This window comes from Molossus molossus, unplaced genomic scaffold, assembly GCF_014108415.1.
Source record: "Molossus molossus isolate mMolMol1 unplaced genomic scaffold, mMolMol1.p scaffold_m16_p_6, whole genome shotgun sequence".
Lineage (NCBI taxonomy): Eukaryota > Metazoa > Chordata > Mammalia > Chiroptera > Molossidae > Molossus > Molossus molossus.
This window is the reverse complement of record NW_023425399.1, coordinates 96,017,295-96,032,301: the sequence shown is the minus strand read 5'-3', so window position 1 is coordinate 96,032,301 and position 15,007 is coordinate 96,017,295. Positions and strand designations below refer to the sequence as shown.

The 15,007-nt window shown below is 46.4% G+C and overlaps 1 protein-coding gene across 9 annotated transcripts in view; it reads left to right on the top strand.

Annotated features, from left to right (window-relative positions):
• Nucleotides 1–12,147, top strand: part of EPG5 (ectopic P-granules autophagy protein 5 homolog) — a 99,946-nt gene extending 87,799 nt beyond the window's left edge. For 3 of the 9 annotated variants that reach the window (XM_036245772.1, XM_036245771.1, XM_036245767.1), the window contains 6 exons: nt 68–212; nt 4,412–4,654; nt 5,791–6,007; nt 6,514–6,729; nt 8,564–8,678; nt 11,072–12,146. In XM_036245772.1, coding sequence (XP_036101665.1) covers nt 68–212; nt 4,412–4,654; nt 5,791–6,007; nt 6,514–6,729; nt 8,564–8,678; nt 11,072–11,254 — 1,119 coding nt within the window. In that variant the 3' untranslated portion in view covers nt 11,255–12,146. Of the gene's footprint in view, nt 1–67; nt 213–4,411; nt 4,655–5,790; nt 6,008–6,210; nt 6,330–6,513; nt 6,730–8,563; nt 8,679–11,071 lie in introns of those variants that run through there. The other 6 variants (XM_036245770.1, XM_036245768.1, XM_036245774.1 and 3 more) reach the window with 4 other exon arrangements.
• The last annotated feature ends 2,860 nt before the right edge of the window (nt 12,148–15,007 follow it).

The following is a 15,007-nucleotide window of genomic DNA, read 5'->3' as shown; positions in this document are numbered from 1 at the left end:
AGGGAGTACTCTGTCGACAGTCCACTTGCATGGATTCATGTGAATTATTCTTTTTTTTTATTGTCAGGATGCAGTTCCAAAATGCCGAGCCTTCATTCACCAGATGGTTCAATTCCTTAGCTCCTTGGAACAAAATGGAAAAATCACCTTAGCCACCCTAGAACAGGAAATGTCTAAGCTCTTAGATGATATCATTGTCTTTAACTTACCCGGTAAGTGACCACTGGGAGGTCATGTATTTATTCAGTAAATACATTCTTATTGTCTATAAGGCATTGTGACATCAGGAAGATGGTCAAGATACAGTCATTTCTGTTTTCAGAGAAGCAGTGGTCAGAGATGACGACCCTAGGGACACTGTGTTATCTCAGCATGGGGGAGGGGGGAGTCATGAATGTTAAGAACTTGAGGAGGGGTTGACATTGTCAGGTGCTGGTGTGAGGTTAACTAGATTGAGGGCTAAGTTAGGCGACTGGATTTGATGATTGGGAGATGACAGGAGACTGCCTATTGAGCATCATTCCTGGATGTCTTGGCTTCCTAAGTGGGAGGGCACTTCAGAATCACCTGGAGATTTGCAGAAACTGGGTGAGAACTTGTGCTCCCAGCTCTTTGGTGCACCAGACATTCTGGCTGCCTCTTCAGCTAAAAACAGTTAAATGCTGGATAAATGTTTTTAGGATACCCAAAACTGAACTTATCAGCAAGGTGGCAGAAAATCTCAGAGGTTAGAAACTAAGTGAAAGGAGGAACCTATAAAGGTGGATGGAGTTCCCAGGTGGCTTTCACAATGAAGACTTTTGCTGAACTTCCTTAGGATCTGGTTTGAGAGGAGGCAAATACTAAAGCCTGTTCTTTCATTAGATGTAGAGTAATCATGCCCAGCCTGTGTGGCTCAGTGATTGAGCATCGACCCATGCACCAAGAGGTCGCCAGTTCGATTCCTGGTCAGGGTACATGCCCAGGTTGTGGGCCAAATCCCTAGTGCAGGGCATGCAGGAGGCGGCCAGTCGATGTTCTCTCTCATCGATTTTTCTGTCTCCCTCTCCATCTCCCTTCATGTCTCTCTGGAATCAATAAAGAAAAAAAAAAGTAGAGCAATCACAAGTATACAGCTTGAATTGCAAGAAGAAATGATAACCAGAGAAAGTGTAAAATGTAGGTACATGTAAACAGAAACTGCCTATATAAAACTACAGTAATCATACATTTAAGAGTTTAAGCAGCTAAAGCTAAAATTAGATTATTTGACCACAGCATATATATTAGGAAGGAAGTTGAGTTAAACTGAGGTTTTAGTATTGTTTGAGAGCATCAAGAAATTTATTAACTTTATATTTTGATTAAAATGTGAATGTTAAAAAGTCTTGCCCTGGCCAGTTTGACTCTGCGGTTAGAGCATCGGCCCACGGACCGGAGAGTCCCAGGTTCGGTTCCCACTAAGGATATGTACCTTGGTTGCAGTTTGTTCCCGGCCATGATTGGTGTCGTGTGGGTGGCAACCACTCAATATGTCTCTCTCGCTTCGATGTTTCTCTTCTTCCCTCACTCCTTCCCATTCCGTCTGAAGATAAATGTAAAAATGTCCTTGGGTGAGGATAAAAAACTAACTAAATAAATGAATAAGTCTTAAGAAATTCACCGAAAGACTAGAAATAAAATGTATAATTTCTAAGCTAGTAGAGGGAGATGAAAAGGGATGGTTAAAATATCTTCAGTCCAAAGAGGGGGCGGGGAGTGTGGAGGTGAGAAAAATAACCAAAATAAGATGGTAAAATCCAAATATATCAGTAATTGTAAATGGACCGACGTTCAAGTTAAAATGGACTGTCAGAACTCGGCCAGGGTGTCTTAGTGCATTGAGCATCGTCCCAGGTCAATTCCAGGTCAGGGCACATACCCAGCTTGCCAGCTCGATCCCCAGTAGGGGGTGTGCAGGAGGCAGCTGATTGATGTTCCTCTCTCATCAATGTTTATCTCTCTCTCCTTTTCTTTCTCCCTAAAAAAATGAACTATATATATATATATATAGTAGTATGTGCCCCTAGCGAGAACCGAACCTGGGACTCTCTGGTCCGCAGGCCGACGCTCAACCGCTGAGCCAAACTGGCCAGGGCTAAAAATGTATTTTTTAAATAAATAAATAAATAAAAGGGACTATCAGACTGAGTAACACCATCCTGCTTTAAGTTGTTTGTAAGAAGTACATTTATTTATTTTTGTTTTTGTTTTTAATCCTCACCCAAGGATATTTTTCCATTGATTTTCAGATAAGGAGGGAGGGAGGGAGAGAGAAAGAGAGAAACATTAATTTGAGAGAGACAGGGACTTGCCACTTCCCACACAACCCTGACCAGGGCCCCTGCTGGGGATCAAACTGAAACCAAGGCACATGCCCTTGACCAGAATCGAACCACAACTCTTTGTTCCATGGCCTATGCTCTAACCGCTGAGCAAAACCTGCCAGGACAAGAAGTACATTTAATGCTTAGGATATAGAAAGCTTTCCATAATGCAGCATATCAGCCAGATACTCAGATGGAAGGCTGGCATAGCTCTCTTAATGAGACGGATAGGCTGTTAGGCATAACGCATTACAGAGCCAGATGAGCTGTAGTGTGTTTTCCTGCCCTGAAGTTACATGACAAAAAATAAGAAATTAGAAGCATTAGCAGAGATAGAGTCCTTGGAAATTGATAAAGGTTCAATTCATCAGGAGGATATAACAATTCTCAACTTATTTGTAACTAATAACACAGTAGCAAATGGATAAAGTGAAAATTGACAGAACTAGGAAGAGAAATGTGAAGTTCTCTCACAATAAGAGATTTAAAAAAGTTTTTTTTTCTCTTTATTGATTTTAGAGAGAGGAAGGGAGAGGGAGAGAGAGATGGAAACATCGATGAGAGAGAATATCGATTGGCTGCCTCCTACATGCCCCCCACTGGAGATTTGGCCCACAACCTGGGTGTGTGCCCTGACTGGGAATCAAACCAGCGACCTGTTGGTACATGAGTCGATGCTCAACCACTGAGCCACACCGGCTGAGCACAGTGAGAGATTTTGACACGTCTCACAGTAATTGACAGATCAAGTAGACAGAGAATCAGTAAGACTATAGAAAGTCTGAAGAGCACAGCTGGATGTAGAGAATGATGTACCTGTTACATATAGATGTTGTAGGTATGGAGTAAGATAGTGTATGTACCTACAGTTTAGCAAGTCACAACATTCAGCTGACCAGGCAAAGGAGAGAAGGGTGTTCTAGAAAGATCTTAATCAGAAGAATTAGGGGATCAGATCTGATTTTTAAGAAAATATTTGTTGGCTATATGGATGATTAATAGGAAGGGGAGAGGCTGAGGTTTGTTAGAAGGCTTATTGCAGTCATTCTTGATTCCCATGAGTCATAATTAAAAGGTAAATTAAAATAAAAATTGCTATTCAGATGAAATTCAGAGATAAGTCTTTAAAGACCTTGTCTGATAATAAGTAGGTCTCACAGTGACATTAAATTAGGGTTTATTTAATGTTGTGCAACGGGGCGAATTTGGTCCGATGGGTGTGATGAGTAAGACTTCCCCGCTCCCACTGACATGCACACCGAAGCCGTGTGTGAGACGCCACGACTGTTTCGATGCGCCGCGCACTCAGCCAAGCGAGCTGGAAATGCAGACACTGTGCCCTTGAATAGTTCCTCCACGTACTGTCCGTGCAACGGACGATCTGTTTCCGAACGCAAAGGAGTCCACCTCAATAACCAACTCGTTTACAGCTATCTTGTAAAATGAATTGGCTCTTTTTCTTGTGTACTGTTCTCTTTCCACATCTTATTTTTTTTTGAAAGACCCATTTATATTACCAGTCTATTTTTCCTATTTAAAGAAGCAAATAAATAAAAGAGCTGCTATTAGGAGTCTTTAAAACGGAGGTTTTTCCTCCATTTATATTTTGTTTTCAACAATAACTACTCTGTGTAAATCCCTCTAGAATCAACAGCTTTGGCAGTGGGGGTGGTGGAGGTACTGTTTCTAATTAGTTTACCAAATGATTGCTGGTTTTTCAAGTTAGCAAAGTTCGGGAAATAATGACTCATTAAGCATGTTCTGATCAGTAAGTTGCTCTTTCACTCGAGCTTGTTATGTCTGTGTATTAAAATTATTTATTGCTCGGTCACGCTGCTGTAACCAGGGATCTTGTGGTAGTTCCTGCTTTGCTCTTACAAAGTACTTACGTGCCACACTCTGTCCTTAAAAGCCGAATACCATCCAGAGTCTTCTTTCTGGTCTCTGCGATCAGCCACAGAGCTGTACCGTGCGCCTGGAGAGCAGCTCAGGCGAGAGCACTGTTTTCCCTCCATCACGTCCACGGCGCCTTCCCAGCATTTTCACGTGTGTGTCTGTCCCTTCAGATGTGGACAGCCAGACCCGCCACATGGCCCTCAGCAGCCTCTTCATGGAAGTCCTAATGATGATGAACAATGCGACCATTCCGACGGCAGAGTTCCTCCGGGGCAGTGTCCGGACGTGGATCGGGCAGAAGGTGCACGGGCTGGTGGTCCTGCCCCTTTTAACCGCGGCCTGCCAGAGCCTGGCTTCCGTCCGCCACATGGCCGAGACCACGGAAGCCTGCATCACTGCCTACTTCAAAGAGGGTACGAGCACCAGCCTCTCGTGCTCTCTGCAAGTGCTGTTGATGTGTCAGAATGTAGTTTGTCTTTTCCATAAAGACCTGCACCTAGCAGGAGAACCCATGGCCCATGTCTGTTCGTACAGTCACACCTCACTTCATTATTGGTTTTGGAGTATCAGGCCAACTCTTTCATGGCAGACAAATTGTGCGTGACACAGGCCCCGTCACAGCCCTCAAAGAAAATGCTATAAACCAGAATCTATATAATAATGGCCCACTATATTAATTTCTCTATTTTGTCACTTGTTAAAATTAATTTTTATAGTACTCTTTATTGGTTTTTGTCACATCTTTGAAACGATTATGAAGAGGTCACCCTCTCTACTCCCCACACACCACCACCACCACCTTCCTTTTCTCTTACTCTGTCTCTAAACTCTCACATTTGGAGACCCCCTGACCTGGTGGAGAAGAGGTGCCCAGAGGCGCCCTCCGCTCACATCCAGATGCACTTCACTGTGCGTGCGGGAGGCGAGGGGCAGGCACTGGAGTGAGAAGGCCGGGAAGTGCCCGTCTTCTGCCCTGTGTTGGCAACCCGGGGATCCCCATGGGAGCTGCTGTGCATGTGACCATGTCACCCCACGTAATTCCCCCGAAGAATTGCTCCAAATCGTTTGCATTACTAAAATCAAAATTGTTTTTATTTTTTAATTTGTGAAACATTTTCAAGGATTTCTCTAGCAGTATAAGTCAAACTAAGCATGAGTAAAGAGACAATGGATAGAATAATAATTTCTCTCGGAAAGGCCTGAGTATTCATAACATACTTATAAACGGTATTAAAGTTAGAACTTTTAGATGGCTGGGACAGGCAGTGTCTACATGTGATTTTAATGATCACAATAAAACGAGAAAGGTGATTTCTAAAAATGCAGCACCGAATTCTGGTTTCTTAACCCTCCCTAGTGGCTAGCCAGAGCACGGCATCGAGCACGACTTTCCAGGCTCAGCTCGAGGCACGTTCACTTCTGTGGCCTCTAGGGCCACTGTGCAGTGTCTTCTTGACGTGAAGCTTGAAGTGAAGAGACTCACTAGAGTAGTTCCGTAATTTGAATCTGGCTTTCATCTTGCTGTCTCCTCTTGGTGTTCTTTTCTCAGGCTCCCTCAATCAGAGTTTAGGATGGGGCCCCATTCTGGTGTCCCTTCAAGTTCCTGAGCTCACCATAGAAGAATTTCTGCAGGAGTGCCTGTCTCTTGGCAGTTACCTGACTCTCTATGTCTACTTGCTGCAGTGTTTAAATAGCAAACAGACGCTGAGGAACGAAATGGAAGTGCTGCTCGTCTTAAGCAAGTGGCTGGAACAGGTGTATCCAAGGTGGGTTGGCCCTCTGGCTGCTGGGTCAGACTCATTGGGTTTAGATCACTTGGATTTTATGGTTAAAGTCAGTGTTCATTTGCGTTCACAGACCAAGTGAAACAAACAAACAAGGCTATGATGAGGTACAGGACACCTGTTTTAGAAAGATTTTTACTTGCATGAGCTAATTTTCTGAGCAGGGTTTTTATGTTTTAAAACAGGCATTTTGAAGCACCAGCCTTTAGCTTCCTTACCAGCTCAGTAGCGGTAACAGTGTTAACCTGATAGGGTTGTTCTGAGGATTAACTGAAAACATAAAACTCACAGTGTCTGGCATGTCGTAAGTATTCAATAAATGGTAGCTGTTACAGTCTCCTTACTTTATTAACACTGTTACCCATTAGCCTAAGCTTTAAAAGTACTTAAATGCCCCTTAGACTTAAAACTCAAATGTGGACTTTCGGTTAAATGAGAGTAGAAAAAAGCCACTTCTAATTTCATTTTCCTCCTGGGCCTCCCTCCAGGTCTGTGCAGGAAGAGGCAAAGCTGTTTCTGTGGTGGCACCAAGTCCTACAGCTGTCCCTGATTCAGACGGAGCAGAATGACTCGGTCCTGACAGCATCTGTCGTTCGCATTCTGCTCATGCTTCAGAGCAGGCAGAGCCTGCTGGCCGAGGAGAGACTCAGCTCCGGCATTCTGGGGGCAATCGGCTTCGGCCGGAAGTCGCCCTTGTCTAACAGGTCTGCTGCGCTTCTGAGTGGGTCTCGGCCTCTGTACCTACCTGGGGTTGTGATACTTTCGTAGGTTTTAAGGGCTAGGTTTCTCTCAAAGACTGAGGAGGAATGACCAAAGCCTAATTACATGCTCCCCATTTCAAAAATCATGTTTCACATTTGGAAACGATTTTGGTTTTATGTTCAAAGAATGTTTTTTTTAGTAGTATCTCATTGTATTTTGATTTTGTAACCTGACCACACTCACACTACTGGTTGCTTTTTGCCTTGGAGCCAGTGATGGTGTGTGGGATTAGGTTAAAATACCAGTCAGCTGCCTCACTGAGTGCACTTTATCGGGGTAATCCAGGTCCCAGCAGGGACTCAGTCCGCTAGAACTGTTAAGTCAAGATGAGTTAAAGTTAACTGATAAGAAGGATAAGGAATGAGAAACAAATCTAGATTTTTGTTGATAAAAATCCCCAGGCATGAAAGAATTTGCCATTAACCTCCCATTTTATCTCCATTATTTACTTCATGCTGGTTTTTGTTTAAAGCTCTTATCAGTGTTGGAAAGAGTTCTCACACCATTCTGATGTCAGCGTTCTTGTGGAATAGCTCATCCGCAGCTTTGGGAACCACTTAATTCAAACCGGTTAACATCATGTTTCTTTGTTTATGGTAGAATTCAGCAGGACTCTCTGATTCTGATTCACTTAAATTCTGGTAAAGTACACATAACATAAAATGTATCACGTTGACCATTTTAAAATGTACGATTCACTGATATTTAGTACATTCAAAATGTGGTCGCATCCATTACCACTATTTTAGTTGCAGAATATTTTCAGCACCCCAGATGGAAAGCCTAAACCCATTATTCTTCTCTCCCCAAGTCTCTGGCAACCACTGATTGACTTCTGACCGTGTATACCCTATTCTGGACATCTCATATAATATGTGACCTCTTGTGTCTGGCTTCTCTTGCTGTTCATTTACTGTCTCTTACTTAGTGTAACATTTCAAGGCTTATCCATATTTTAGCGTGTATCAATGCTTCATTCCTTTTTATGACTGAATAATATGCCATTGTATGGATATACTGTACCACGTTTTGTTTCTCCATTCATCAGATGATAGGCATTTGGGCTTTTTCTATCTTTTGGCTATTGTGAATAGTGCTGCTATGAACTTTGTTTACAAGTTTTTGTTAGAACACTTGTTTTTAGTTCTTTTGGGTGTATACACCCAGGAGTGGAATTGCTGGGTCATACTGGTGCTCTATGTTTAAGTTACTGAGGAACCGCCAGGCTTCCACAGCAGTGCACCATTTTACATCCCTGCCAGCAGCGTCGGGGAGTCCAGTGCTCTGCATCTTGGCAGCACTTCCATTCATGGGTCTGAATGATGCTTACATTGTTGGGCGGTGATGATGGAAGGGAAGATCAAGGCTCCTTCTTGATCATATGTAAGAGTTTCCTGAAGAGGTTAAAAACAACCAGTAGGTCTGGAAATTTGTTATTCTTGGTTTTGTTTGTTTTAATCCTCACCTGAGGATATTTTCCCATTGACTTTTAGATAGAGTGGAAAGGAGGGAGGGAGAGAGAAATATCAGTGTGAGAGATCGATTGGTTGCCACCTGCATGACTCTGATCGGGGTCGGGGATTGAACCTGCATCCCAGGTACATGCCCTTGACCAGGAATCGAACCCACAACCCTTTGGTCTGCAGGCCGACACTAACCACTGAGTCAAACCGGCCAGGGCTGTTAGTCTTAGTTTTTCATAGAAAATATGTTATTTATTTTTAAGTACTTGCTTTAATAGTCATTTACTTCTTCTGACCCCTCTGTAACCCCAAGGTTCCGAGTGGCTGCGCGAAGCATGGCCGCCTTCCTTTCAGTGCAGGTCCCTGCTGAGGATCAGATTCGATTGAAGCCTGGCTCTGAATTATGTCTCACCCTAAAAGCTCAGCAGGTCAGTAAAAATGGCTTTACGGCGAAGGGGTAGATGTTCCACCCGGCGGGGAGGTGGGGCGGTGGCAGCTGCAGTCTTGATCAAGATGACGTGTGATGTGCAGGAGCACAGCGAGCCCTCCGTGTGCTCTGCTTATTGGAGGGTGGGTACCAGCGTGCCTGCCTCAGTCTAAGCTGCCTTCTGTAGAGGTTGCTGGAGCACTACGGCTACCTTTGTGGAGGGAGCAAGGCCATAGGCAAGCCAGTCTGGGATAGAATTGGGTTTGACGAACGTGACTGTGCTGACCGGCCCGTGCAGGGGCTGGGCTGGCACCTGAGAATGATGGAGGTTAGCTGAGCTTTCACTTGGGACCGAGGACGTGGTGTCTGGCTTGTGAGTCTGGAATTGATCACTGTCAGCTGATGTTGGAATAACCTAACATGGACAGAACGGTACCTGTGAGAAATTATAGTTTCTTCTAAAATGTGGAAGGCCACATGGCCGTGGTTCCTTTCCTGTGACTGTTGTCACCTGTCGTCAGGCTGGCCGGGCACAAAGGTACACCGTATCAAACGGCACGCCCTTGAGTGCTCACTCCATGCCGAGCACTGACCGTTCCACGTCCAACTCACTCGATGCTGATGAGTTCAAGTTTTAATTCTTTTAATCCTCACAACAACCTTGGAACTTTTATTATCCTGGGTTTGGTGGATGAGGAAATGGAGACTGAAAGAGGCTAGGTAATTTGTCCCAAATCTCACAGCTAATGAGTGCTGGAACTGGGATGCGGACTCACTGCCAGGCTGGCTCTGGGCTCACACTCTTGCCACTCTGCCACATTGTCTGTTCGAGGTAAACATTCACCCCTTAGCTCCTCTCCTTCTGCAGCTCCGTGATGTCTGAGGCAGCCACGTTCAGGGTGGTACCTTGGCTGCCAAGTCAAAGATCAAGTGGTACGATCAGCAGGTTCTTCGCTGGCATCTGTTTACACAGTGCCTGAGACTTGTCACAGACTGCCTAGACAACTGCTGTCTACCCTGTGTCATAGAACTGTCACAGGTCAGCAGATGAGTCTCCCGAGGGCCAGTTGTGAAGTCAGTGGGATGCATTTCAGGGTGTATTTGAGGAGTCTCTGCCCTAGGACCTGGGGCATGGCTTCTGCTTTAACTGTGGCCTCAGGTCTCCCAGGTGCTGCCTCCCCCTGTATTCCTTACCCTCCCAGCTGTGAAGCACTCTGTCATCAGGATTCTCAGACTTGGAAAAAGAAAGTCATCTTTTTATAAATGATTACTCTTAGGCAAACTCTCACAGTAGACCACGTTGGGGGCTAAGTTTCAAAAGAGAAATGAGAGAGAGACGTATGGAACTGTGGTTGGTGGCAGTGCTTGTCCCCATTGATTCTTGTTCTTCCTCTGACTATTCACACAGCAGTTAGCCCGGTATGAAAATTCCTTCCGTTGTTCATTTTCAACCCTAAGTTTCTGTCTTCAGCCCTCCAGTAATTTATTTCTAAGCTGCCGGTTCATTTACTGCCCTCAGAAATATCTCCCCACATGTTTACTGAACCAAGCAAATTTCATCTTCTAATCTATGTTCTCTAGTGCAGTGGTCTCTGTGAGTGAGGGGGAGGGGGAGGGGCTTCACCGCTCACATTCAGCATCCTGGGGGGAGGGGTTATAGTTGGAAAATAAAACTTCACCCTCAAGAACCATTGTTCTCATGTTTTGTTTGTTCCAATGCAGTCGTTTTTCTCTTCCATTCTCCCTCTGTGAAGGGAAGAAAAATTAAAATTATGGAATTAAAAATGTTTTCTCGATTTATTCCTGAAGAGAGGGATGGGGACGTGTTCATCGTTTCTGTGGGCAGAAGCTGAGGAACTCGAGCTCGCTTTCTGCTTGTTGACTGATAGAATGACCTCTGCTCACCTTCAGCAGCGCTTAGCCACTGGTTTCTTAGAATTTTATTCAGTTAGACAGTTTAATCCAACATTGTTATGTAAGAACAAACCTAACAGCAAATTAAATAGGCCTCACAGGCCTCTGGTGCCTGTGATTTCCAGCTGGGGCTCCAGGAAGGGAGGGGCCGATGATCTGGAGTGGGGAGGGGCCGCTGTGGGCCCTGGGGGAGGAGGGCGGGCAGTAAGGCCAGGGTGGCTGCAGCCATGGCTCGGGGAGGGGCTGGGAAGAGGGAAGGCTGTATCCAGAAGGTGGCAGAAGCCCCAGAAGCTTGAGTAGCTGGCCTCCTTTTGTGTATGATTAATCAGTACCTGCCTTTGGGACTTCGAATTCCAGTTCCATAGCTTCCCTGGGGCTCGAGGTTGTACCAGATGATACCGGTAGGTGTGCCACACCTGCTGGAAACACATTATGGGCATCCAGGTGGTTAATTACCCTCTTGCCTTCCTTGTCTTTTAGGCTCTGAGTGCACTCGAATCCTTGCCATCCAGTAAGCAGTATGTCGAATACCAGGATCAGATATCACAAGCCGCACAATTTATAAAGCATCCTGGCCATTGCCTCCAAGATGGGAAAAACTTCCTGGCTCTTCTTGTTAACCGTCTCTACCCAGAAGTGCACTACTTGGACAACATACGATAGTAACACTGAGGCTGTTGGAATACCCGCTGCTGTTTATGTTTACATTTAACTTTGCCGTTGCACAAGTAACTGCTCAGTTTCACCGCGGAGCTGTTTGGCTAACAAAGTCGTTGACTGAGATGCAAGTCAGAGGCACTAGATAAATCTCTTGTGCATGTGCACGAGTGTGTGTGTGCGTGTGTGCGTGTGTTTGTGTGTGTGTTAGCTCTTAAAACGTTCTGTAGACTTTTCAGTCTTTATGTTCATCCAAGGAGATACACTTACTAAGTTCCCCTTGGGGACAGAGCTGCTCACAGTTGCTGAATACCCTAGTCATCTCACAAGACCCCCGAGGTTCTTTGTGTGTTTCCCCTTCTGTCCTCTCCTGTTTCTTTCAATGTCGGGGCTCCTGTGTCAGATCTGACTGCTGGGAATCATGTAGAACCCTCACTTTGGAACCCCATTTATGTTTTTTCAAAGTAAAACGAGCTTTGAAAATGTCTGCATTTCTCAAATGTGGGGAAGTATATCAGCTTAAAAGTATTGTGTTATTTCTCTCAGAGGGAGATAAGAATGCTGAGTTAAAGTAAGTCATTGTCTAAAATGTGACCCCCTGATCCTGCTTATAGTGGACTGCAGAGATGGTGAGCAGTACATTTCCATCCAGCCGTGTGTTCTCATGGAGAAAGAGCCAGCCGTCTAAATTGGGGGGCCTGCCGGCAGTCTGTGATAAGCCTGCTGGGCACAGATGTGTTTTGCTTGGTCCACATGTGGAGAGGGTGAACAGGGCTTACTCTCTCCAGTTCAGTACAGGCACATAGTCCCTTTCATCCCGTTTCAGCCCATTCCCCCACTCACATCACTTGGCCTCTGTAGACATCTAAGTTTGCAGTTCTTTATAGACACCAAGTAGATATCCAAGGGCCCTGTGTGTGTGGGGGGGGGGGGGCAGGGGGGCAGAGAGCTTGGTTCTGTTCCCTGCCTGTTTCTTCACTCCATTCTGAAACTGGAATGAAGCTGGCAAACCTACTGCAACATGGTCTGTGGAAACTAGGTCAGGAGCCCTAACTGAAAACTAGCTTGTTTTCAATAGCCATGTGCCTTCTGTGTTAGCAGTTCACTCGAAAGCCCATCTGTAATAATGTCATCTTGCTGCTGTCATTTCCCCCAGGAGCTAGCAGTCCGACTTCTGTCATCATGGTCATAATTGATTTTGTTTGCCTACTTGTGCAATGTGTCTTTTATTTATGGTTTTTTTAGTAGCCCGAGGGGATGGGGATAGAGGTTCACAGAGAGATGCTTTTGGTTCAGACATTCTCCTGGGGAGCTTCCCAAACACCTGGAAGTGTGTGGCTGTACTGTAGGTGGACGGGACAGTTCCGCTCGCGGACGGACTGAGAGAGATCATCCCCGTCCAGCCTCCAGGTCCTGTAGGCCACACCAGGTCCATCTGGGGCAGCACTTCTCAGAGCCGACCTTCCCTTTGCTTCTCTCCATTTTCAGAATCGGTCACTTCCCCATGCTGAGTATAAGAAAATTTCAGAAGTTGTGGACAGTGGAGATGCTAATTTGGCAGCAAAGATTTTGTGAGGAAGTACTTTGTGTGCTGTTTCCTTGGAGGAGGGTGTAATTACTGATATCCTAGAATGTGAAACTTTTGTGTGACAGTATGTACATTTTAAAGAAAATTATGATTAATCTTAATTTTTGAAGGTTTATAATATTTATAATGTATTTGATCTCTAAAAATTATAAAAAATAAAATTGTTCTTTGATTGTAGCTGGCACGAATCCGATTTTTAGGACTATTGCACTCTTGTTAAGTTTTTCGGTTGTTAAGGTTGATGCAGATTTTTATGCCTGATGTCATCTAATTTACTCGACAGTGTAACTTGAATGTCAGAGATGATTGATCCGAGTGCTTCCTCTTTAAGTCCCTCACACTCAGCACAAAGGGGGCCCTCTGAGACGCTCTGGGCTGCGAGCGTGCTGTAAAGACACTGGGGTGGTTCCGAAGGCGGCAGCGCTCGGGGGATGAGTGCACCCAGCATCCTTTGGCTTGAATTTCAAGGGTCACGAGCCATTGCTGGTGAGTGGTCATGGGCCGTCTCTGAGACAGTGACAGTGCTGCGCGTGGAAACGGCCAGGCGAGACCAAGGCCCTTCCGTGTTGAGGGGCAACTGGTGCAGTTGGGGTGTCTAGCAGCTTTCTGGTCTTGTAAAAAGTACCTCTTCTGGCCCTGGCTGGTTTGGCTCAGCAGTTGGCGCGTCGGCCTGTGGACCAGGGAGTCCCGGGTTCGGTTCCCGCTAAGGGCACGTACCTTGGTTGCGGTTTGTCCCCGGCCCCGTTTGGGGTTGGGTGGGTGGCGACCACTCGATGTGTCTCTCTTACATCGATGTTTCTCTCTCTCTCTCTTCCTCCCTCTCTCCCTCCTGCTCTGTCTGAAGATAAATGCAAAGGTGTCCTCAGGTGAGGATAAAAAAAAAAAAAAATACCTCGTCTGCTTCTCCACTCATCTCCCCACTCAGCAGTACACAGGACAGGGAGGGAGGTCCTGCTGATCCATCTTCTCAGCCTGATGGAGGCCAGGCCCCACCCCACGTGTTCCCAAAGCCCCCAGGACACAGTCCACCTCAGCCCCCAGCATGACTGTGCTCACGTCTGTCCCCTGAGGTGGGGGAGGCCTAGTCCAGAAAATGAACCTCACTTTCACCAAGCACCAACCCCATTCCTTGAAGTCAGTCACCAAAATCAGTGTGTCCACGCTGTACAAGGTCGTTTTCATGCCCTTCATTTAGAACGGGCGATGCGGTTTTCCACTGGAGTTTTAATCCTAAAATCAATGATCTCTTCTGGGGGAGGAAGCAGATGTCTGGGCAGTAAAGCTCATTTAGTCCTACCTCTCACCCAGCAGGGACCCCAGCCCCAGCCTCTCCTTCACCCTTCCCTGTGGCGGGTCGTCCTGCCTCTGGGGGCCATTGGCAGACTCTGTGTAATTCTGCTTCACCTTAAACCCCAGCTGGCCTCGTGGGAGCACTGGCTATGGTTCCGCTGCAGCGGGCCGGCTGGGGCTGCTCTCCTACCCTCCGGACAGACCTCCCCACACTTTCAGACTGTGACCTCTAACCGCCCCCTCGCCCAGCCCTCTTCAGGTAAATGCCCAGGCCTTTAGTTGTCCTGGCCCCCTACAGGCCGCCCTTTGGGAAGTCGTCCACCTTACTCTCAAAGGACTGCGCCTGGGATTAGCAGGGCAGGGTTCTGGTGAGGCAAACGAGGCACCCAGGGCGCCAAGTCCAGCTCCCCTGCCGCTGCCAGGAGTGTGTCTCCTCACCTCCTGTGCCCAAGCCTGGCCCTGCCCTGGGTCGTTCACGCTCGCTCGTGGGCCAAGCGCAGAGTTCAGGCCCCTGGACTCGGCCTTCAGCTCCGCAGCTGTGCCCTGCGGGGGCACATTCAGTTAGTGGTGAGTGCAGACTCCAGGCCTGCTTGACATCAGCGGCTGCCAAAGTCGCCGCCCGGCTGACGGTCCGACAGTGAGGCGCTCTGTGCTCCTGTAGAACTGCCCGCTCTTCACTTTGGACCGACAGGACCGCTTATTTTGAGGTAGTAGCAGATTTTTTTCTGCTCAGTTAACTTCGTCTTATTAAGCAAAATGTTGGAAATAAGTGTTTTGCTTTAAAAAAAAAAAAAAAAAAAAAAGCAAGCCCTGGCCAGTTTGGCTCAGCGGTTAGAGCGTCGGCCTGCGGTCCGGAGAGACCCGGGTTCGGTTCCCGCTAA